This window comes from Falco cherrug, chromosome 11 (assembly GCF_023634085.1).
Source record: "Falco cherrug isolate bFalChe1 chromosome 11, bFalChe1.pri, whole genome shotgun sequence".
NCBI classification, from domain to species: domain Eukaryota; kingdom Metazoa; phylum Chordata; class Aves; order Falconiformes; family Falconidae; genus Falco; species Falco cherrug.
In genome coordinates this window covers 34,225,049-34,250,342 of record NC_073707.1, presented here as the reverse complement: position 1 = coordinate 34,250,342, position 25,294 = coordinate 34,225,049, and the positions used below count along the sequence as shown (strand labels likewise).

Genomic DNA, 25,294 nt, shown 5'->3' with positions numbered 1-25,294 from the left:
AAAAATAGTACTGAAAAGCTCTAAGGTTCAAACCCACCTGCTTCAGACCTTAAGTGCCAGCCACAACAGCTGTATCAGTGTAAACTGCTATATAATGAACTGACCTTCACAGCCAATAGGCTGTATCAAAATATAAGCAGTCACTAGCAAAAGCATCAGAAAGAAGCAAATGGCGCTTAGGCCTTCTTATTATGTCAATTGTGGGTTTTAAAACAAACAACCAAGTCTCCGTCTGTCCCCAATTAGTACTGTCTATAATTAGATTTTTCTTCCTATGAACAACTAATGTAAAGAATGCAGGGCATGGGTAACGTGATTGCTGTTGCCCAGCCCAGTGAACAGAACTGCTGCATCTGCATTGTGAACAATCTGGAAGCTGTGGGGAAACATTGATGAAAATCCTGATAAAAGACAATGAAAAAATAACCAGACTGTACAGTGAGAAAAGCATGAGATGTTGTTTCAGTGTTTGCACAGGATAAATAATGCTATGGTCTGTGTGAACTATGCAGCTAGAAAATCATCATTGAGCCATGCCGGATACGCAGGGACCAATTCATAAGAGAAGTCACGGTCAAACTAATTATGTCCAGCTTCCTAACACAGCCCCAAAACACTTTCAAGAAACTCACCTCATACGGCATATACTACAAAATAGCTACAGCTACGACAGAGAGTAAACTTAAGGATTAACCTTTTAACATGGGGATATTAACTTGGAATGACACAACTGAGACAGCAAATGTACCCAGCACAGCCAACATGGATGCTACAAATATGACACAGCAAGAAGCTGTTTTCTGCAGACTTTGAACAGAGAAACAATCATCCATCTCTTAAGTGGAACTGACAGCACTACAGCACACAGTGGGCATGAACGAGGAATTTGTAAGGCTGACCAGTTAGCACTACTTTAACTGTTCACCAGGTACGCTTCTGTTTATGTCCAGCCGAAGTAGTTTTCAGCACTGTGATGAGACCTCTGTCCTTCAGCATGTTTGATGCTGATTTTAGCAGACAGATGGGGTTTAACACCTACAGACCATTTTGCACTGCAATGGTTTTGGTAACAAGGATTTCTGATCAACATCTTGTAACCTTGACAAAGACCTTTTTCTTGTGCAAACCTGAACATCTTGAGACACAACTACACTCAAAGACGACCTTACTAATTAGCCCTGGAGCACAGTGGAACACTCTGGTCAAGAACCCAGGAACGTGTACCTCTAAGCTCACACCTTTCTGCTCTAATGAGTACAAGACCTTGTCAACAAGGTCAGGTGTGGAAGCTGTCACACCACAGAACCTGGAGTGCTGACATTCTGCACTGTCCCAAGGAAGTTGTGTAAGACAGACCGGTGCTGCCTGAGCTGAGGGCATCACGCTTGAACAACTGGCCTTTGAGGCCAGTTAAAACGATCTCCCAAGCAACACTGCTGTTGCTTTATGCTAGCATAAAAACCTGAAAACTATCTTCCCATTTAATCTAAACGAGCCCTATAATCTTCTTCAGTAAAAATGGCTGTGGTAATAGCTAACTGCTCAGAGATGTGGGATTAATGCTGGTACAGTTTTTTTTACAACTATAATTGCTGAGCATTATTGTTAATGTATCACTTCTCTAGTAACATTTTAGTCCTAGACAAGGACTCTGGGTTTGTCTCCTTTGGAGAGAAGGAGGTGAGCAGTGACCTCATCGCTCTCTATAGCTTCCTGAGGAGGGGATGTGGAGAGGAAGGTGCTGAGCTCTTCCCCCTGGGATCCGGGGACACAACACCTGGCAATGGTTCCAAGCTGCGTCTGTCAGGGGAGGTTCAGACTGGACGTGAAGAAGCATTTCTTTACCGAGCGGGTGGTCAAACCCTGGAACGGGCTTCCTGGAGAAGTGGCTGATGCCCCACGCCTGTCAGTGTTTCAGAGGCATTTGGACAATGCCCTTAATAATGCACTTTAACATTGGGTCAGCCCTGAAGTGGTCAAGCAGCTGGACTAGATGACTGTTGCAGGTCCCTTCCAACTGAACTATTCTTTTTCATTCTGTTCTAATATTGATGTTGTTATACTTCTTTAGCTATGAAAGGGGCTGAAGCATCTGAACATAACGATACCAAGGTTTTCCAAAAGGGAGTAATTGAATTCACTTAATGTTAATCAGAAATTAAATTCCCAGTGGATCATCCTGATTTTATTGTTGGGGGTTTTTTTATTTTCACATGAGACTAAAGTTAATTACATGGCTTAAACTGGAGGAAGTACTAGCTTGAAATTCATCCCAACTCTAGCATTGAACTAGAGGACTGCTGTACATCTGAGTAACTTGGTGGAAGTCTACCAATGCTTCTTCCCAAACCCCTGCTAGAATCTCTATGTCTTGAGAACTTTGCATCCCCAGGAATTGTATTGTCTGCTAGTTTGTTTGTTTCAAGTATAAAGAGTTTTAGCTCTTCCTGTAGTAAGGAATAAAATACATGTTAAGATGAGGTACTAAAAGTCTCCCATTTTGGGAGAGTTTAGGATGCTGGTCAGTGCATCTGCACAAGTAAGAAACTGTAAGAATGACTGTTACCAAATGCAGTGGGTTGGCCCTGGCTATAAGCCAGCTGCCCACCAAGCCGCTCTATCATTCTCCGCCTTGGCAGAACAGGGTGGGAGAAAAAAAGATGAAAAAAAGTTGTGGGTCAAGATAAAGACAGTTTAACAAAGCTATTGCAAAAGTCGCACACCTGCAGAAGTGAAAGAAAACAAAAGATGTTATTCTCTGCTTCCCATCAGCAGGCAATGTTCAGCCACTATCCCAGGAAGCAGGGCTTCTGTACATGTAGCGGTTGCTCCAAAAGACAAATGTTGCAAATAACAAATGCCCCCACCCCCCTTTCTCTTAGCTTTTATATCTGAGCAGACGTCATATGGTATGGAATATTCCACTGGTCACTTTGGGTCAGCTGTCCTAGCTGTGCCCCCTCCCAAGACCTTGCCCACCCCCAGCCTACTGGTGAGAGGTGGGAGAAGGCTGGAGAGACAGCCTGGGTGCTGTGCGAGCCCTGCTCAGCAGCAGTCAGAACACTGGTGTGTTACCAGTACCCTTCTAGCTACCAGTGCAAGCACGGCGCTATGGGACTCAGCCAGACCCAAAACACCTACCGAGGCAGAAGCACCTACAGCTTGGATACATGACTGGGACTCCCCTGTACAAATACGGAGCAAGAGACAGCCTTACTGTTTTTAGTCAAGTTGTAAAGAGATAAAAAGAAGGGAAAAAATATGTAGCTGAATTACCTGCCCTTAGCATCATGGCAAATGAGGGGTGGAACTGGTGAAAAAGCCCTCCTTTCTGCTCCCAGCCACATGTCCCGATCAGTAGGTCTTGTGGCCTGCCATCCCAGCAGAATCACTAACAAAGGGGAGCAGACAGACATGGAACGGAGGGCAGGTTAAGAGGAAAACACGTACGCGCCTTGTTTAGCCTATTTGCTGAAGAAGAGGCGTGTGAAATAATTTGTACGTGGTTCTGCGTTCTCCAATAACACTCTTTTCATTAAGTTTAAGAACACGGAGAGAGGACTCAGCACTACTACTTTTTAACAGTTTTATAAAGACTGATGAGAGGTAACTATTTCTCCAATGAGAAAAAAGGCCCAGTGTCATATTTACTTCTTAATAGATGTCAGGTAATCCATGCAACCAGGAGAAAAGCTTCTATTGTAGCTTGCATCATAGACCAGTCAACCCAAAAGCTGATATAAAGCAAAAGAAACTGAGACCTACTTGCTTCACTGCTTATAAGAGTGTTACATGTTTATTTTATCTTGTTAGCTAGAAGAAATCTTAAGACTTCCTTAATCTGCTAAGCATGCTCACTGCCAAGTTGTACATACACACCAAGCAAATGCAGGATTTACAAGCTAGAGCCTAGCTTTTCAAAAGACTATCACATTTATGTAACAGGTGATTTTTTTTGAAGGAAAAGAGGCCAAAACTGTAAGTGGCTCTGGTACAGGCAAAGAGAAAGCCCATTAGGAAAGGAGAATGTGAAAGACGGAAATAAGCTGGAGTGACACCATAACATTTTGATTATTCAAATCAAAACACTCAAGCCTTTTCAGTCCTATTGGAATACGTGAAATTATATTGAAATCCTAGCACTAGGAAAAATCTGTGTCAAATTTTAAAATTCTATTCAGGCTATTCCAAGTTCTTAAAAAGTAAAGGTCCAGTCTAGTTTCACAGGAAGGTCAGGGTGAGAAGGGTTTTCAAAAAGCTGAGGGTATGACCCAGAAGAGCTTTTGTCATCAGGGAAGTTTATGACAGGGCAAGACAGAGATGGCCAGACAAAAATGGAATCAAATCTCTTAGTACAGTCTTCCATCGGGCTAATTCTTTGTATATATCCAGCTATGCACTTCACCCCATGGAAGTCTCTTTCCTAACCTGACAGATTACCATTTCAGCAGCAGTATTTTAAAAACTGAATTCCAGTACTTTAAACTTGGACTGAATGCATCGAGTTGACCATTTTTCTTTTTTTGTCTCCAGATTTTGCAGAGGCAGAAATAATGTTTTATTCTGAAACTTTCCCTACAATGTTTTGTTAATGTAATGGGTGGACTCACTGTGCACATTTGCAAAACTATTATATAGCTTAAGTTAAATGGCTAACTAAATTCTTTAGAAGTTTACACTTAACACAGTCCAGTTACAGAGGTAGCAGTTTCTGTTGCTGCTATGTAAATCCTAACTATACTTCAAAGCCAATCCTTCACATTTGGTGCTTTGAAACGTCTTTTTACTTAAGTTATAGATAAGCTCCTACTAAAATAACACTATTACTCAGTCACTGAAAGTAGGAAGTTCTATAATGTGCAATGATAATTTGAATTCTGTGATATGCATTGTGATGCATTTTTTTTAATTGCATCATTTTCCATAGGACTTGCACCTCGTTCAGCGTGCCAGTGTTCACCTAATGAGCTGCTATGCAGCACTTTGTTAATTCTTTCTGAATGCTGTGTCTTTATCCAGCAAAATCTATTCCTTCCTTCTCCTCACCAGATTTTTATCAAGTCCTATGGTGTGCTGACAAGTAACACAGTCTCTGTGGCTAGTTCCCATCCTTGTATAGTTATCTTTCACCTAGTCTTAAATTTATCCTCTTCTCTCAAAATTGAGGCCAAGCTTTGGTTTTGCTTAGCTTGTCCTAGGCTTAGATGCTGTCTCATCTTAGTCGTCATCTCATGAGAGCTTGGCCCAAACATTCATCTCTTTTTCTTTTTCTTTTTTTTTTTTTCCCTTGGCTTTTTTCCTTCTACCCTCATGTCCCATGAACTGATGATCCATTTGGTCTGGAAGCCAATGGGACACCTGATTACCTCTCAGGTTCTTCACGTGACTTTTCCCCTCTAGACTGTGGGGAAAGGAGTGTAACCAGTCAGCACAAGGGCACGGATGTATGTGCAATCCAGTCACACAGGGAAACCATAGATTTTACAGCCTGTTCAACCCTGCACAACTGAAAAATCTCAAACAAGCATGTGCAAACAGATGGGGGGGGGGGGGGGGGGAGGGAGGGGGCGGTGCACAGCATTTCTCTGTCACACTGTCAAGCTTAACACTGACAAACCTAGGGTTTTTGTTTTGATTGTTTGTTTGTTTTAAACACGGAAACCAGAAGGAATGATGCTCTTTTGCTCCACTCTAACATAACACAAAGGAGCTGGGGGGGGGGGGGGGGGAAGGGCAATCACCAACAGTGGCTATCCTATTGTTTTCTCTCAAAAACTTGGCAAAGCAACAAGCTAGACGCAGCTGAAATGTGCTGGCTAAAAATTTCTCAAAACTTTCATCTGAGACAGACACAAACCATGCCCAACACCATCACAGAGAAAGTTTGTCAAAGCCATAGATACCTGAAAAAGGGCCGCATACTGGAAAATATTGGTAATCCCTACTCACATATGTTACTGGCATTAAATATAATTATGTTTCATGCATTTTTATGCACGTGATGTTTTACAGATTACTGGTATGCTCTAAAAGCTTTTTTGGTGGTGGTGGTGGTCAAGGAGCACTTCCCTGATTTTGGTATTTTTAAAAACAAGCAATTTGATTTTAAAACAAGTATACAAAAACTGTCTCAGCTCAAACATAATTTCCCATAGTGCAGAAATATGGAGGTGGAATGTTCTTTGTTCACCAGTTTGCATTTGAGGGTTTGTTCAGTTTTTCTTTTATGACAAAACCCATTTGCTATTTCAGGTTAGAAAGGAATCTCCTTACCTAACAGACTTTCCTCAGTTTATTCTGGTGAAAAGGCAGGTATAGGTCACTGTCTGGAGGAAGACAAGGAACTGCAGAAAAGGACCTATAGGTCCTGGGGCACACCAAGTTGAACATGAGCCAAACGTGCCCTTGCCGCAAAGAAGGAGGATGGCATCCTGGTGCGCTGGGCTGCATTAAGCAAAGCATTGCCAGCAGGCCGAGGGAGGGATCCTTCCCCCCTGCCCAGCACTCGTGAGGACACACCTGGAGGAGAGAGACGGGGGCATACTGGAAAGAGTCCAACAAAGGGCCACAAGGATGATGACAAAGGGACAAGGCGGCTTCGCTCCTGCAAGGAAAGGCTGAGAGAGCTGGGACTGTTCAGCCTGGGGAAGAAAAGGCTCGGGGGGATCTCATCCCTGTATATAACCACCTGCAGGGAGGGTGCACCGAAGACGGGGCCAGGCTCTTCCCAGCAGCACCCAGTGCCAGGACCAGAGGCGACGGGCACAAACTGACACACACGAGGTTCCCTGCGAACATCAGGGAACACTTTGTCATCATCACTGTGTGGGTGCCTGAGCCCCGGCACGGGCTGCCCAGGGAGGGGATGGAGTCTCCCTCCTTGGGGGCATTCAGAAGCCATCTGGACGTGGTCCTGGGCAACGGGCTCTGGGTGGCCCTGGGTGAGCAGGGGGCTGGAGATGATGACCTCCAGAGCTCCCTTCCAACCTCAGCCAGTCTGCGATTCTTACCCCTTCAGTTAGGGTATCTTGTATATGTATACCTGTCACTATTTATTTTTAATTGCTTAGTTTTGACTAGTAGGTACAGAGTCACATGGATAACAAAGGGCCTGTACCAGAGTCTCAACACTTGTCGTAATGCTTCCAAGAGTGATAAAGAAGAGCACAAGAAACTTACTGGCACCTTTCTTGCATTCCCCAAAAGGTACAGCTGGAACTTCTTCCATGACTGAAATTGAGCCATAAAGAAAGTATCCAAGTATGGGCGTATCTCCCCATCTCACCTGCTGACACACCTCCCCAGAGGTGCCAACCACTGCCAACAGGACCAGTTACACTGCCTCCAAGACAGTAAGCGTAAGCCTTCAAATGGATGCACTCACCTTGCACCTCTCTCAGGGCCCCTCCTGCCACCCTGCAGTCCCCCTGCTGCGACCACCCCAAACCACCCTTAATGCCGCCTGTGCCAACAGCTTATGTCGAAGCCCGACAGAGATCCCCACCGCACGGGCTGCTGCCTGCACCACACTCCTTGAGAAAGGGCACCATTCTCCGCTGCCATTTTGAGGCAGCAGCACGGGTGGGTCGGCGGCAGCGGCCCCGCCGTGCGGCCGCTTGGGGACCGGGGCGCCCGTCATGTGCCTACAGCGCCTGGCGCGGCCCTACTCTCGCCTCTTGCGGGGCTCGGCGAGTGCGGCGGCGACGCGCCCGTGCGCCGCTCGGCCGGGGGGGGGTGGGGGGGCACAGCGCCCCTCAGGACGCAGACTCGGACCCCGTCGCCGCGCCACGGCCGGGCGGCCGCCACCGCCGCGCCCCCTGCGCGGGCCCACCGAGGGCCGAAGGAGGGATAACGTGCCACCGCCGCGGGAGACCATGGCGGAGACCCCGCCCCGCGGCGACGCGGGGATTCCTCAGGGCGGGGCCTCCGCCTCCGGCCAAAGACGCGTCGCGCGTGGCCCCGCCCCTATATAAGCGGCGGCCTTGGCGTAGCCCCGCGAGCGCGGCCGCCGCCTCTGCCCCAGCCGTTCCCGGATCTGGCACGATGGCAGGTCAGTGGTGCGGCCGCACCCCCCGCGGTTGCCGACACGCGCGCCGCGACTCGCGCGGGCCGCTGGCGGCGCGGGCTGTGCTAGCGGGGCCGGGCCGGCGCGGGGCGGGCGGGCGGACTGCGTCCGCGCCTATTTTTAGGTGCTGGTCCCTGCCAGCGGCCGGCTCCAGAGCGTGCTGCGGGGGCGGGGGGCTGGGGACTGGGGACTGGCTTACTCCGCGCCCCTGCACGGCTCCACGGGACGGCGGCGGCGCAGCCTTGTCCCCCGCCGCGGTACCCGCCCCAGAGCCCAGCCCCGTAACGGGAGGGATGCGGCCAGCGTGGCGGAGGGCAGGAGGGGCCGAGGAGGCCGCCGCAGGGCCGCAGCGCTCGCGGGAGCAAGCCCAGCCCTCTCCTGATGCGCTGAAGGGAGCGTGTGACTTGGGTGCGTTTTGGCTCTTGCCAGCGAGCAGTCCCGTAGCACCCCTCCAAGCGCGCCCGGCTTCTTTCTGCCAGGTTTTTTTCCCCGATTCTTACCTGAAGCTGTCGGCAGAGTCGGTTTTGCTTTCAGATCTGGAAGGCTGCGAGAAGCCTGGTGCTCAGGCTCCTGATGCATGTCTTCATTTGAGGCTCTTACCTCTTTAGAAATCCTGTATGCCAAAAAAAAGAAAAGAAAAGAAAAAAAAAATCAGATGCACCTACCTGAAAGAACAGGGGAGTAGGCAGATACTTAGGAACTCAGCCTGTGCCTAGGAAAATGCTTCTGTGGCAGGTTTAAAACATATGGGGCAAGCACTTGAGTCCCCTCCTGCTGCTGTCAGATGCAAGACTGAACCACTAGTCACGCTTCTAGGATGCTCTTAGGTGGGTGAGGGCTGGCGCAAGAGTCCTGCATACAGATACTACCGCCTATGAACTGGGCAGCCAAAGGTGTCTGTGAAGTAGCTTGGTTTTGCCTGGATTAATTGATTACAAAGCTGTGAAACTGTCTTGCATTCTCTGTGTGTTTGCAGCCACACTATTACTAATAGTTAGCCTGTTTTGGGTGTAACAGTGACTGCAGTGTGAACATAAGGTACTATCAATGTATGTAAGTCTATGTATATAAGGAAGAAATGTCTACAGAGAACAGGGAAGAGGGAGGGGGTGGGAAGGGAGACCCACACAACCAAAATACTTGTAGTTTAGGAAGAATGGACTAGTCTCTTGGAGATGTAACTTCCATGTTAAGCAGCAACTGGTCTTGTCTGAGTTGTAGTATGGACTCATACACGGCATGTCTGAATGTACTTGTGAACATACTTCAGAGAAGCCATGAAATACAAGACAGTTTATTAAAAACTTTGGAAAGCTGTACTGACTTTGATGTTCTACAAGTTGCCGGTATCCTCCTCTTGTCAAGCTGTCATAACATTTCCTACTGCAATTGGGATGTTATAAGGGGCTTCATAGCCTTATGCCATCATTAACTTGACTTTATTTTTCACAAGACCTTTGTGTGTGAATACGCAGTTTCAGTAAGATGAGGAGACATGGTAGAAACATACCTGCCAGCAGGTCAGTGAAAAAGATGAGTCCTTCAGTGTCAAGGTCACTGTAAGAATCAGTCTTATACTGCTGGGGAAAAAAAACAACATGAATGTCGTTCGGCACAATCCACTTTGCACTGGATTTTTAGTGAGCTGTCTGTTAGCACTGAGTGGCAGACCTCTATGTATTGAGTAGTTCAGGACTAACGTGCAAATTAAATAATGGAAAATGCTGCCCTATTAGGAGGATGCTCACGCCACTTGAAATGTTACATACTTGCCGCTTGTAAAGCTTCAAAGAAACGCAAAATTGTTCTGTAGATTTGCTGAATTACATGAACTGTCACAAATTGGTAGCTAAAGTAAATTAGAAAGGAAAAAAAAAATCTTTATTCCTGGTATTGTAGAAGCTTCTCTGAACTTTGTAATTGACCACTATAATCTAAATCCCTTGGGACTAGTTGGTTTTGCTGCTAAGCAAAACAGAAGGTTTTGTAGCTGGTCTGTAGAGCTTGCAAATGAGGTTTGCAGAGCTTATAGAAAATTATGGTACGTGACTTTCTGTTGTCAACTGTTAAGATGGTGTTAAGTTAAAACGATATTGATTATGGCTGTCTTGTGAGTTGAGGAGTTATACCAAACAACTATCTCTAAAAGTAGAGTCCTATTTTAATCTTACTGCTAGACTTGATAGTAAGCCTTTAAATGCCCAGACCCTCCACTCTCAATCCTGACCTAATCTAGTTAACAAATTCTGTAAAGAAGAGAAATCCCAGTTGCTAAAATAAACTTGAATGTGATAATCTACTCTTGAAATTCTTAGGAATAAAGTGCTTCGTTGATGGTGTCAAAAATGGTTTTTGGCATTGAAAAGGGCACGATTCTTCACAAAGCTCTGTAGCTTGCGGAAGAGGTCTACATGATAATAGTTAACAGTGAACTGAAGAAGCTTAGAACTTTGTCTTGTCCCACCCAGGCAGCTTAAAACATGACAATTGAAAGAATGCAAATCTTGTATTATATGGGCTCAATAAGCAGTATATGGCAAAGTGATCCATCTTAATCTATTTTTAAGATACAGCTGGAGCAGAAGATTATACTTCATAGTAACAATCTGATTTTATCTCTTTTTGCTTGAGCAAGAACTGTTGCTGCAAGTCTTGAATTGCTTATCATATTACTGGTTGCTTCCCATTTAAATCTTGCATTCTTGTGATAGAGCTGCAACCACGGATTGCAGAACAACTCATCTGCAAAATCCTGAGCTAGCAAAACTTAATACAGTTGTCCAAGATCTAATTCAATCCTTATTTATGTTTGAAAATGAAACCTAAGTTTCACACTGCCCTAGCTTCAGGGTTGAGAACTGAACCTAGAGTAACTCTACAAAACTCTGCTGTTACCAACTTCAGACCAAATGCATGCTCACTGACTTCCAACATTTGTAGTTTTAAAGTAATGTATTAATGGCCAAAATAAAGCTCTTTAGACCATTTCGATTGTCTTTAACATTTGGCACAACTGACTTAACCTGTGGGCAAACTGGAACTGGTTTTCTCTTGCAACAGTCTTGATCTTCTTTTATGGTTTTTTTTTTACCTGCATTTTGCCATGTGTAGAGGTACTAAGTATATACATATATATATAAATATATATATAGCAAGTATGTATCTGTGCAGGTATAATCTGCTTCATTCAGCCATGCAGACAGGCCCAATATGCAGAGTTAAAGGGCACATCTTTGAGGTCTCACAGCATGATTACCTAATGATACTAGGTTTCTAGCATATCTGTCTCAGAATAAAGTAGTACATCATGCTAACTTGACCAAGTTAATTTCTTCCAGACCAGTCTTTTGTGACTCTAGCCACAAATGACTCCTATGTGAAAGGAGCACTGGTACTTGGTTCATCCTTGCAACAGTACAGAACAACAAGGAAGCTGACTGCGCTCATAACTCCTCAGGTCTCAGATCTTATGAGGTAAGGTCACTTATATACATCAAACTGTCACAGTTCCTGATGATGTGAAGGTTGAAAAATGGAAGTTAAATTCCTTAATAGTAACCTTCCAGAACTCTGGAAGCTTAACAGCTAAGCTTAGCAGAATTCAACTTATACAATCTGGAATTCTGTAAGTTCTTCAAGCATGAAACTGTTTGGGGTTTGTTGTTTTCCTCCATATGATGAGTTAACAAATGCTTTGTGCTTAGAGCACTAAACTGTGACTTGATACTGATATTTCAACTGGATCCTTGTTCTTCCATAGTGCTGCTCAGAACTGTCCATCAATACGATATTGCCTGTGTGTTCATTAGCACTGTGTGCTCGCATGTGGAGCTGGGAGTAGGGGATTGGTATTTATTTGTTGTATTCCTGATTGAGATAATGTAACATATTATAGCTGTCTTGAAATCTAGCAGACACTTCAATTTTATCATGAGAGAAGAGGCATCGAAGGAGGTCATCACAGTACCACAAATGAAATTAACAGGCAACTGCATCCTACAGCCTCTCTAGAGTAGTCTGTGTGGAGCAGACTGGGTGCTCTTTCTTCATGTAAGAGAGTGGAAAAAAAAGCCACCACCAGTTAACTTCATAGCTACATGAACTATATAGCTGATGGGTCAAGATTCTGTACATGGGGAAGTTCTTCTGAAAAGATCTCTGAATTCATAGAGACAGCAGAGAAGTGGCTCAACAATAAATGGGGTGACTCTCCTTGGGATCTCTTGGTAGCTAAACAGCCTTATCAGTATAAAGATGTTACATATAGGAACATTCATCCTAGCCTATTAGGTGAGTGTGCTCTTTTCAGTATTAATCATAAATGCGCTCATGTGCTAGTGCAAGCTAGTACTGTGCCCTTTGACCAGCAATACCTACCTACCTAGTAGTGTTACTGGAACTTGCATTTCTCGCTCTGTATCCACTAGCAAGGTATTCCTTAAGTTGGAGAAGCAATTGTACATACCAAACTGTCAGTATAAAAACAACCTTGCAAAGCAGAGATCTAAAACTCATTTACAAGCTCTGTGGCTCCAACTGTACTGATAATTGATGAGCATTCATGATGCACCGTGGAATAGTGAGACTTTACAGATGCTTCACATTTCAAGCAGCATGAACTCCTTAACCTCTCTTGAACTAATGGTAATGCTTTACTCTGACAGTAAAGCAAAGGTTGGATATCTGCCGCAAAATTTCACTACACTGTTTGGAAGCTCATCACCCTTAGGTGAACATGATACTGGGTCAAAACACTGCTGTGCCCACAGCTGTGACTAAGTGAGTCTTTAGAACTTTATTGGGATAAAGAAATTTTTATCAACTGGGACTAGTCAGATGTCCCTAACAGTCACAAATCCAGAACAGTGTTGTAATAACTATTGCACAAACAGATGTTTCAGCTGTTAAGGATTCAGCTACTGCTCTGCTCAAGCTATTCTAACAGCTTCCCATTTTCTTAATTTCCTGCTCAAAGTAGACTGTTAACTTGCCAAAAATCAAAGTCTTGCTGAAAAAAAGCTCTGTGGAAAGTTGGTACTATGTAGCCATGACCTACTGGACTTGGTAGCAATATCAACTAAACCCCTGTTTATGGAAGAAAAAAACCCCAAACTTATTTGTTCCCCAAAATGTGCCCATTACAAACTAGAAGTCTCAAGGCAAACAAGCATACTTGTGCATTCCCACACAACCAGTCAGCTGGTACTGATGGCATAAGAAATACTGGCAGGTTTCCCCTTACTCTGGTTCTCTTTATGGAATCTGTCATGTGGTCTGGTGCTGGAATAACAGAAGAACTAAATCTTGCAAATTGACTCTTTCCCCAGGAGAGTGCTGGAAAAAGTCTTTGATGAAGTCATATTGGTAAATGTCTTGGATAGTGGGGATTCAGCACACTTGGCATTAATGAAGAGACCTGAGCTGGGTGTCACATTAACAAAGCTTCACTGCTGGGAACTAACGCAGTTTTCAAAATGTGTTTTCATGGATGCAGACACAATGGTAAGTGGTCATGTCTCATGATACCTCTTATTGACCTGGTATGGAGGTTGTTGGATTTTTTTCTGTGGGTTGTTTTTGGTTTTGTTGTTTGGGTTTGTTTGGGGTTTTTTGGGGGGGAGTTGGTGTTGGGGGCTTTTTTTGTTGTTTCTTTGGGGTTTTTGAGAGGAGGGGTAATAGAGGTCTTTCTGTTATTTGGACTAGTAACTCTAAAAATGTATGTGCCTTTTTATCTAAATTAACTATAAAGTAGTTTATCTCCATGGGGACTATCTCCATAAAGCACTGTCTTCTATAAGACAAGAGCATCAAGCATTTCACGTCTTAAGGTGGATGTCAAAATCCATTAAAACATGATACCCCAATTAATAACCTAAAAACCAGAAAACAATTTTTTTACCCCCTTACAACTAGGTTTTGTCAAATATCGATGAGCTTTTTGAGAGAGAAGAGCTGTCTGCAGCACCAGATCCAGGCTGGCCTGACTGTTTTAATTCAGGAGTTTTTGTTTACCGACCTTCCATTGAAACATACAATCAGCTGTTACAGTTTGCCACAGAGAAAGGCAGCTTTGATGGTATGTATTAGCTTGTATTGTAAGTTAGACCAAGATGGTAACAGTGGTTGGGATGGCTCAGTGACTACATATGTGACATGGGGACTGACTGTATGCTAGAATTCTGAACTCAGTGTAACTACACAGAAATCCTATCCTTCTCACAACAGAGGCTATCGTTACAAAATACATAGTAAAACTGCTTTTTTCAGACTTCATTAAATAAACCTAAGAGTTTGGCTTCCAAACTAGCAGCTGTAACAATTAGCAACATAGAAATCATGTAACAAGAAATCTTAAGGTGTAGCAAGCATAGTGCCTGCATTAGCAAATGAAAGTGCAATACTGTGCTTCATGCATTCCTAACAAGGCTTGAATGTTGTAACTCAGGTTGCTGTGGAAAAAAACAGTAGTGATCAATGTGAGTGCAGCTTCAGAGAAACAACCATTTGGAGATGCAACTATTCTTCATATGCTATGTAATAGCTTCCTGTCATTATAGGGTGGTGACTGTCTTTTGCCCATTATAAAGTACCTGCAGCCTTGGCTGCTTCCCACTACAGGTCACTTGAGATTGGCTGCTGCTGTGCCAGATTTAAGCTTGACAAGCCAAGTTCTGCAGTCCTGCAAGTCCCCTGAATCTGATACCATTGCAGTAAATGCACGTTGCTTGAAGACTGCTATAGTTAAAGGCTTCTGAATGACGACTACTGTCTGCCGTCACAAAACTTCATTATGTAACTACTGTGGTACAAAACAAAGTCTAACAGAAAAAGCTACAGAAAACTATGTAAGACCATAAAATGGAACTATTAATAGAAAGTTATCAGCCAGCCTGTTGTCTTATTTTATCAGTAGCTTGTAAAAATTAAAAATTCTAGATGTCACTCCTAGTCTGCAGAATAATCCCTGTTACTGTGTGGACTCCTATAGAACATTAGTTGCAGTTGGATGCTTAATGCTACTGTATGAATCAACTAGTGAAAATGAGTACTGGAATGTCAGTAGCAAGGTACAGACAGACCATTACAAGGTAGTAGTTGATAGCTCTGGGAGTGTTCTCAGATGTTGGGTGTAGATTGGTCACCAGCAAAAAGCTGTAGCGCAGTACTGAATTTTTGTATTAAAAAAAAAAAACCAAACAACAGCACAACAACAAACCAAACAACCAAACAACCCCACATCTTTGTGCAAATTGGCTGTTGAGTAGCTCCAGGAACATCTAAGACTTGCTGACTGTCTACTCTGAGCTTTGTGCTTGACTGCTAGCACACCCCATCTTCTCTAAGGCCCCTGCCAATTAAAAGAATAGAACTGTTTCCACAATATACTTGCTGACTTGAAAGCTGAAGCCACACAATGGTGAAACTTCCTCAGTATCCTAAACATGAAGGAATCGTTGCTCTTAACAGCAAAAATGGTGGGTTAATGTTTTAGGTAGAAAATTTTTAGAACTGTCATTTGTATTCATTTTTAAAATGTATTCAGTTTTTATTAAATGATAGCACTGATCTGAGCAATGAGACCATGGAGACTTACACTACCTGCGTAAGCTGCTGCTGAGCTCATGAACTTGGTGGGGAGAAATGGGATTTAAATGTAAATTGATCTAATCAGTAATAAAAGTTCCCAGGAAGTGCTATAAGAAACACCTGTGAAGGGTCACCGCCCTTAATAGGGCAGATGGGGATGCAAACTTGACATGCTACCAAGCTATGCATAATTGAAGTCAACTCTTAAGCACCCCATCTGCAGTAGCAGCAACTAGGGAACGCAAGACTTTGCAGGGTATTTTATGTTTATAACAGTAGACGGGCATCTTTTGTAATGCTGTTGTCCAGAAAAAAACAGAACGATGGCTACTTACGTAGCAACTGCTTTGTCTATTTGAACTTCACCTTTCTAGATAATGAGGAGTATGTCACACAATAATTCTAGATACCATTTAATAGTGGAGAGGAAAATGTTTTTTGGTTTTGGAAGAAACCTGTTAGTGATGATACCTCAAGAATGTTGCTACTGCTTTGACAATCCTCTGGCTTTTTAGCCTGCTATCTAAAATGGTTGCTTTTACATGTAAGGATATAATGCAGCAAGACTCTATCTGTAGATGCGTAGCTAATACAGCTACTGCCTGATTCTTTCCCCTTATGTCTAAGGTGCATTTAGCAACAAGACTACTGTTGGAAATCTGAACTAGGACAGATAAATGCTACTTACAGTAGCTGCTTTGGCACAAATGCATGCAATCTGAAAAAAAAAGCCGAGTCTGTAAAACAGTCTGCATGAAAGTCCTGTAGAGTAAGTGAAATATGTTGTTGCTGCCCTTTCAGTTATGAGCTATCTGTTCTGAGACGGCATCCCAATATTTTAGATGATCTTACTGTTAACAGATTCTTAACACGCTGTTAAGTTAGAAGTAAAAATGAAACATAGCTGTGTAAAGACTTGTTTGGTTTCTCTGACTCTGTTCTCTTGTGATGGGCACAACTTCTGCAGAAGTGCTTTCCTTTCTTTATGGGTCAGGAGGCAGGTCAGAGGTTTGAAATTACTGGACTGAGTCCCTAGGCAACGTCTCAGTCTGCAATCTGCATGTATACTGACAGCTGTCACAGGATACTTAGAATTTATATTTGTTGGTGTACTACCTGTACATCTAAGTTTATGCCCACTGTCTAGATACTTCTGCCCCAACAGCAGTGAGGACGTATACCTTAGTACTGCCCTAAATCTAATCATGGGCCAATTAAAAAAAAAAACAACACAACCTTTCCTGAGTCAGCAGGGACTGAGTGCTTTAGACAAGTAAAGATTAAAGCACTGTCTCTTCTAAGCTGCCCATTTACCTACTCTTTAGCAAGGCTACTTGCAAATTCAGTTACAGGTGAAGGGAAGACAGCAAATGAAAGCCGAGGGCCTCCCTTTAATCTGTTTCATAAGATGAACTACCAGCACTTGAAGACTAAGTGTATTCACTGCAATAAAGAATAAATGGATATAAATAAGTAGTTTTTACTTCTAAGTAGAGACGTTTATCAGCTGCTGATAAACTAGTCTGCTTTGGCCCAGAGGCAATATATTTTTTTTTATTTTTTTTTTTAAGCTACTCTAGTACTGGCATACCAAACAACTTCACGCTCATTTGACTTGATTGCAACCTCTACTTTCAAACTAAGATGTGACCTCTCCCAGCATGGTAGGTCTAGTCAGCAGCTTTTTAGTATAGAACTAGGAACACCTACTGCCCGTCAGGAGATTTAATGAAGTTTTACTAGGGTAGTCGCAGACTGAATGTGCTTTCCTTACCAGATCACAGTGCAGGTAGATGCATCCAGGACTGCTGGTCTAACAGACAACTTATATCCTAACTCTGGTGTTGAGATGTTGGTTGTGCATCTGTAAGCATAAGAAATAAAACCAGTTGTTGACATTTGATCTTCTGAGCTACAACTTTCCTAAGGCTGAACAGTACTCAGTTGTCCAAGTGCTGGTTTTTGCTGCCTTACTTACAGCTCAAACTTAAGCTGTCAAAGAAACCGAAAGGCAGGTTTTGTGAGCAGCTTGCTATCTTTTAGCAAAAGTAACCCCACACATAACATCTTTTTCATTCTCTGCTTTTTTTTGATTTTTCAAAGACTGGAAGGTTTACAGGGTTATTCGCAAATAGAAATCTAGGGCTCTGTGCCAAACTACTGGACATGACAACTGCTTACCAACCTTAATTAGTGAAGTGATAAAAAAGATCCTAAAACAGCTATCTGATACTTGTAGCCTATTAATGCTTTCTCTTTCAGGTGCAGATCAGGGGTTATTAAACACCTTCTTCAGCAGCTGGGCAACAACAGATATAAGCAAACATCTACCATTTATTTATAATTTGAGCAGCACTTCTGTATATTCCTACCTTCCAGCATTTAAAGCGTAAGTTCAAAATTCTAAGATGACTTTCAGAGCTTATATAAACTTTGTAACAGAACGAACAGGCACAATGTGAACTTAGAGAGTTTCTCTAAAGGGAGACCATTACGGCCACTAAAAGAACGTATAACAGTTTCCCCTCTTAAAAAAAGGGTTGAATTAATACTAAGTGAATCATCTCATGATAAAGGCAGAGGGAAAGCTGCATCTGTAGCTTCAACCACTCATCCCTGGTGGTAATGCTGAAGTTGATTTAGAGTAAGTACATTTGACAGATCACCTGTGAAAGGAAGAACCACTCCTCCAGTATGGGATAGTGTTTATTACAGCTCTAACCAAAGGCGGCAAAGTAGCTCTCGAATGGCTTGAGCTGAACTTCAGTACGTAGTACCACCAGTACACTGTAGGCTCCCACCTACATAACTTGCCTTTTCCTCACTCAAATTACTTAGGGTATTTCACAACCAGTAGTTATGGTCCATCTAATCAACCTGTACCATTCAAATAAACAAGCCTTGTTCACCAGGTTTAAAGCTAGAATTCTTTCCCCACAGTCTTTCTAGATAGCAAGATGGAACAAAGTCTACAGCCAACCACCATTGCATTACATGTTTTCTGTATAAGGAAAATGGCTGTATCTTCCCTAGCTAGCAGTGTGAGATGTGAGTAAACTGTATGTCAGTGGCAGGGTATACTAAACAAGGAAGTGAGGGAAGCATGGAAAGCTGAAATGTTACACAGAAATTCTTATTCGTTAAGAGCTGCAAAAGTTGGGGGCGGGGAGGTGGGGGAAGGGGAAGTACCAATTGCATAAAACCAATCTGATCTCTGAATGACATCAGGTTACTAGCGTCTAAAGCAGCGGCTAGCATAAGCAGGACAGTTGCTGGCTCAAGATGGAACTATGTCTTGTGATCAGAATACCATTTTAAATCCTGTCATGCTAAAAGTGGAACACTTATTTAAAGAAATACATGCTAGCCTAAAAATGACTAAGTAGTTGGATAGCATTTGATAAGCTAACATCTATTGTAAAGTATATTCTCCTTCCATGGCCGCCTGGTTGTTAGTTACATGACCTTACATTTACAAATGACCTTGTTGCCACAGAAGAGTAATTAGATCTGGAGACTCTTGACAAAAATTCCATTTAACTGACTGAATCAATTGCCTAACTGAATTCAGCAGACCTTCAGAAGCAGAATGCTAGAAGTGCAGCCCTTTTAAGTAGAATGCCCTGCTCAGTAGGTGAAACAATTCCCCTTGGTTAGATCAGCAGCTATACTCCTGATAATCAGCAGTTGGAATAAAGTGAAATTTAAACCTACTGACATCAATAGCTAAGTTTTTCACAGCTTTGTACAGCGAGACTAGATTTCACAGCAGTCTCAGTAATCCTTTTTCCAAAGGAAAATGCCAATTCATGACAAATGCTCTCTAACTTCAAAACATTGATGAAGGACTTTTCTGGGAGATGGGGAAAGACAGATTAGTTGCTGAGGCCAGTGTGGACATAAAGCTTCCTGACAGTTGAGCTTAAATGTCAAAAGGAAGTATTGCAGATGTAGAAAGTATCTAGAAAGCATATACTGAAAACACCGTAGAAGCTTGGCATCTGTCAACTGTTTTACAGGTCTTAAGTGGACAGAATACTAACAATACAATTCTCCATTTGCAGCAAGTGTAACATAACACTTCTTAGGCATTCTCTGGTTTAAATAGCCTTGCTTTTTAAACAATGACCAACTTTCCTCAGAACAGCAGCAGCCTAAGATGAAGCAAACTCAGGCTGTAAGTAGTGCTGTGACAGTTAATAAAACTAAGGAAGTCTTCTTACGCCAAATCTTGACATACAGCGTTTAAAGTTAAAGCCCAGGAACTGACCTTGTGAAGACAGATTTTTTTTGCCATTAGGGCAAATACTTGGCCTTTTTCACACATGCATCTGTTTTCATTCTGCAATAAAATCAGTTGTGGTTAAAACACTGAATGTGAATATTGAAATAGTCAAGGATTTTACAATAGTGCAAAAAAACCCTGCCCAAATGTATACTGTCTTGTTTTGAATATTCCAAAGTTTTGAAACACACCTGCATTGTCTCTGTATGTAAAGCTACTTAAACAGCTGGATCCTGGTCAGAATGGCCAAGGTGTGCTTAACCAATGCAGACAAACGTGTTTGGCATTATTATCTATTTTAATCATATTACATTGAGAAGAAATCGTAACGTGACACAAACTGAACTAGGTGAGGCAGTCACTGTTACCAGAGAGGCTGGTATTGCTTCTTCACAAAACTGACTGAAGCTGAACTTTAGTTCTGGGATCATCGAAAAATGGGATGAATGCTGTCTCTTCCAGTGTCAGGTTCTTTACTTCAGAAGGGTTACATCTCATCTGCAGTCTTAATGCAGAAGAACATACTGGTAACATTTGGGACAAAGCTAGAAGCCCATGTTGAAAACTGAGTTAAAATAGTTTTAAAAGGAAACAAACAAAGCCCCACCACCCCCACAAAACCCACCCATGCCTAAACCGAGGCTATTTAGAAAATAATGGTTAGTTGTCTAGCAAGACCCTGCTGCACCAAGATCAAAAGTCCTCTGAAATGCCTAGTTTATACAAAGCTAGTATTTTTGCAGGGACACAGTTTTTCTGCAACAGGGCCTTCCAATAATCCTTTTTTATAGGGCTGTAAACTAAAAGGGTAACTCTTATTAACACTGACCCTTCTCTACACAATGCTTGTAATCCCTCACTGTCTGGATCACTGACTTTGGAGTAGAATCTTTTTCACTTTTAAAACCAGTTCCGATTGCAATGGCTGCTTGAGACTGCTATCTCCTGAGCTATGGACATCATTCTTCGTAATGACTTGAGTTGGCTGTAAGTACTAAAATAGCCCAGACCATTAGGTTTTGGCTGTATTCCGAGTAGTGTAACATAGAATTCTGTTTGCGTTTTTTCTGTTGTGTAGAAATGCTTTCAGTCCCAGTAGACATTGGCAGTTTGATCATTTAGTTTAGCCTCCTTAATATATTCATATTTTTATTTTCTGGACAGCTACAGAAACTGCAGGTTAAAAACAGCCATGTCTGCCAGTCAAAGCTCTTGTTTTCTAGATGCCTGCTCAAACTGCAGATTCTGACTTCTTCTGTCCAACAGGTTTGGTGCAAATACTAAAGTGGTGCATTTCCTGGGAAGCACAAAGCCATGGAACTATACATATGACTCCAGAACAAAAAGCATAAAAGGCAACATGGACGCCCCTAAAATAGTTCACCCAGAATTCCTCAACATGTGGTGGGATACCTATATAGCTGATGTTTTGCCATTACTAGAACAGCATGGAATTGTTAATGACATTACTACAGGTGTAAACATGGTACGTGTTTTAATGTTCTTGTACAAACTACCGAAGTATGGATGATAGGTTCTTTACCATTGCACTAATTTCCCTTCCCTCCGTCCAACTCAAAGCATGGAGTTTGTAGGATGCAGGGTTTTTGGTTTTGTTCTTTTAAGCTTAGAATAAATAACACTACAAAAGAGAAGCATGGTATAGTGGTCTGGAACAGAGCTGTCTGCTTGCCTAAAACAAGCTATGTAAGTAGCTAACAGTGCACCAGAAATCATACTGTACTAACTTCTTTAATATGTACAGAGAAGGGCCCTAACTCTTAATGTGTTGCAGCTAATAAAGTTCTCAAGCAGAGGAACTCCAGTTCAGCATGCAGTCTGTACGTACAGATTTTGCATGGTGAAATAAATCTAGGTAAGCCTAGGATAACTAGAGAATGAGTACTTACGTAGACTAGCAGTGATGAGTCCCAATACCTATCAAAGCCAAAGTAGTGCTTCCAACTCTAGTTCTCATTCAGAGAGCTTAGCAGCATGCCATCTGCAGACTTTATAGTCTTAGCTTAGTACATGGGCCAGTTTAAGTTCTCAACCTTTCTAAGACCAAAGTTACTGATCTCTTTAAGATGTGCTTTCTCCTGATAATCTTGCATCTTTCTACTGAACTATTTTCAGCTATCGGGCTTGGTCTATACTCTGGCTTTCTCTTGTGGCTTCTGTAGAGAGGTATGAAGAACTTAAACATTATGTTTTTGGTCCCTTCCCCCCCGCTCCTCCCTGCTAATTCTGTAACTCTGCTTTGTTGTTTTGCTAGGAAAGCTGCACAATCCCTGCCCATTGCCAATGCTTGCTGCTGCGCATGAGAGCATCTACTTCATTGTCCCATTTTACGGCCCATTTTACTTGCTCACTTTAGCTATGCAAAGTATTTATGTATGTTTTTACTCTGCCTTTTCTTCTAGGCAGAGGTTACAGAGGCAGTGTCCCACATATCAGTATCAGCACCAGTATTACCAACTGTATCTTCAGAGGAACGCAAGGAACGGTGGGAACAGGGCCAAGCTGACTATATGGGAGTGGATTCCTTCGACAACATCAAGAAGAAACTTGATACCTACCTTCAGTAGAAATGCCTGTCTCAAACAGTGGTGATGCAAGGACTTGTTCCAGAACTAACAGCTAGAAAGGTGTAGATGGTGGTCAGTTACACTTGCTAGTAGCTTGATGAAAAACTTCTTGGCTGAAGGCCTCTGCAGTGCTACAGAAGAAGACTGAGCAAAAGCTAGGAAGCAGAATTCCTTGGGCCACCTATTACTGCCCAAATTCCAATTCTCCCTACTAGATAAAACCAGGTATTTTCAGCTTAAATTTTCTTCTGTTGTGATCAATTGGCTCAACATATTCCTTGAAACTGGGTTTGTTACCTCACCTCATTAAGGTGATTAGCATTGATTCCTTTGCTTGCTGTTTTAGATGTAAAATCTAATTCATGGGATTGCTCATACACTAGAGTGGTAGCCATTCTGCTTTACCATAAATGTTTTCATGACACTGGGACACATACAGATGTAACAGTCATAGCACTGCTTTGCTCTTACAGTCACAATTGCACTGAAGTTTTGACCAGGTTCTTACGCACAGTGCCTACAGCATGGCAGAATGCATTTTTCAGTTCTGTATACTACGGGACTAGTAAACCGAGTTTTATCTTTTACTTGCAATGTTGCACTTGATACAAAAATAAAAAGTTGTCATGCATTTCTGGCTTCCCTAAACTCTCAAGCAATTAACAAAAAAAAAAAAAAAAAGGGAGCTCTGAAGCAGTCTAACTAAAATACTCAAGAGGTATAATCTTTAGGCTTTGCTAATGTTACTCTAGCTATCATTAACAAATGTCCAGCTTTTAGTTCTGTAATTATTTACAGGTTATATAGTCATTTGTCAGGGCGCTCTATAGGGCCAGTCGCCTTTATTAGCTTGCCTAATTATAGACAGGGCAGTGGAGGAAGTACCTGCTGTGAAGCTACTTACATAAGCAACATGAAGCTTGGGAAAAGGGCATCTTTCTTTCGGTGACCAAAGAAAGATCATCCCTAATGCAAGCAGTGTACACTGTGAACTTGTTTTTAACCAGAATGGTGACGCTGTTTTGGCAAAGAAAGACTAAATAGCTGCTTAAGTAACTGTACCTATCCTGATTAGGAAAACTACTCTTTCCATGTGCGCAGAAAGTATAAGAAAGAAAGGGCTCTTTTGCCACACTCGGGCTACACATTGTATTCTAAGGCACATGGAAAAGCAGTAAAAATACCACAATAACAAAAGCATGCTGAAGAAAAGACAGAGATTGGCTGTTACCTGTACTAAGTTTCAGATCCACCTGTTAGCCAAGTCTAAACAGAACTGTATGACTTTGTGTTCTGTCTTCGACAGCTATACTCTGTACTAGTCAGAAACACTACGAAAATAGTATTTCATTATTTCCTGATAAATGAGGGTTTTGGCAGGAAGCGAGTGAGGGTGCTAAACTTTTAGCCTAGAAATAAAATAATCAACAAGTTCTCGCCATTTGCTGGTAAAGCAGAAGATGTAAACCGGGTATGAGAGTTAGTTTGTTTTAACTTGTTTTCACTACTTAAATGGTGACTAAGGAATCTTAGAGCAATTAGCAAAAATGCTAAAGATGAGGTCCAAACCAAAGTAGCTTGTAGCTATTTAGAACTACATAGCATCTGAACTCCCAGTTGTAACTAGCCTTTTCCTGTATGGGTTTTTCTTTTGCCGTGTTGGGTTTCTTTAACAGGTAAATTTGAAGTGTGAAAGCAGGAGGGATTACTAGTTACAATCTGTAGTGACAAAAGTATTACTTCATCCAACAAGTAGAAATATCGGGAGTTCTGCATGCTCACAAAATACTTACTGAAAATGGTAAAATACTGTTTTGAAGACAGCTGAAGAGTCTTAGTTTTTTCTCCCCTTGTCTGTATTCATACTAGAGAGTAGGTGCATTACTTCTTTTTAAGCTCAGTTGGAGAGAACTGAAAGTGTAAAAGCGTGAGATTATACCAGCCTGAAAATTTGGTTTAGCATGTTAAGTTTTGTTACGTTAATACAAGAAGATAAGGAGAGATGCTGATTAAGATTAAAACCTGCATGTTTTGGGTTAACAAATATAGTTAGTAAAGAAAGAAAACCTATAAAACCATTCTGTCCTAGCCTCTGTGACTCATACTATGGTCAAGTGTTTACCCACAGCCTCAGGAAAGCTAAAGGTATGACATCTATACCAAACTCTGTGCAGCTTATTTTCAATAAAATGACCTTTATGTCATTATCTGCCACTATTTCCTTCATAGTTACTGCAGGCAGCATTTGCAGAAGAAGAGAGATCCCTTTTTATCCCTTGCAATAGTATCACTTGATGCATCAGTTTCCTGCTCTAACCTGTAGGTGCTCAAAGCAGTACTTGAATTAAAGCACTATACTCAAAACATCACTATTCAAAAGAATCATAGCCCCGCTCAGATTACAACTTGAGTACTGGAACTCCATTTGCCTTTAAAAAGTACATAATCTGAGGTGTTCCTTAGATTGTGACTTAAAAGTTCAGATTTTTTTTTTTTAATTTACATCTTTATTTTATGTAGGGGGTAAAAAGCCACCAAGAACATTAAGACAGCTCAGTCTTTGGAATTAAAATGTTAGTAAAGTTCATCATTCCAAAAGCTCATTTCTAGAACATGCTACAGGACATACCATTAGAACTCCAAGAAAGAGAATACCAACAGCCAAAGACTACCCCAAACAACCAGAACACCATGGGTTTTAACCACGTGAGTAACTGAACAACTCCATCAAATCAGACAGGACTTGTCTGCGCTCAGCTTTGACCTTTA

At 42.3% G+C, this 25,294-nt stretch overlaps 1 protein-coding gene and 1 long non-coding RNA gene across 7 annotated transcripts in view; one reads left to right on the top strand and one right to left on the bottom strand.

Moving 5' to 3' along the window:
• Window positions 1-20,881, bottom strand: part of LOC114014499 (uncharacterized) — a 29,342-nt gene extending 8,461 nt beyond the window's left edge. For both annotated transcript variants that reach the window (XR_003558005.2, XR_003558004.2), the window contains exons 1-3: window positions 19,923-20,881; window positions 17,427-17,516; window positions 8,566-8,678 (exon numbers count right to left, since the gene is read on the bottom strand). This is a non-coding gene — a long non-coding RNA (uncharacterized LOC114014499). The remainder of the gene's footprint in view (window positions 1-8,565; window positions 8,679-17,426; window positions 17,517-19,922) is intronic.
• On the top strand, window positions 5,751-24,732 carry GYG1 (glycogenin 1). 5 transcript variants are annotated; one of them, XM_055723254.1, is made up of 9 exons: window positions 5,751-8,050; window positions 11,404-11,539; window positions 13,393-13,567; window positions 13,979-14,141; window positions 17,224-17,316; window positions 17,915-18,041; window positions 21,204-21,423; window positions 21,733-21,813; window positions 22,361-22,473. In XM_055723254.1, exons 1-8 carry the CDS (start codon window positions 7,375-7,377, stop codon window positions 21,805-21,807), a joined length of 1,665 nt encoding a protein of 554 aa, XP_055579229.1. In that variant the 5' UTR covers window positions 5,751-7,374; the 3' UTR covers window positions 21,808-21,813; window positions 22,361-22,473. The 5 variants fall into 5 exon arrangements, with proteins under 5 accessions (XP_055579229.1, XP_055579226.1, XP_055579228.1 ...); XM_055723251.1 differs by lacking the exon at window positions 21,733-21,813 and adding an exon at window positions 22,074-22,124 and having other exon boundaries at window positions 6,094-8,050; window positions 22,361-24,732; XM_055723253.1 differs by lacking the exons at window positions 17,224-17,316; window positions 21,733-21,813 and adding an exon at window positions 22,074-22,124 and having other exon boundaries at window positions 6,239-8,050; window positions 22,361-24,732.
• The last annotated feature ends 562 nt before the right edge of the window (window positions 24,733-25,294 follow it).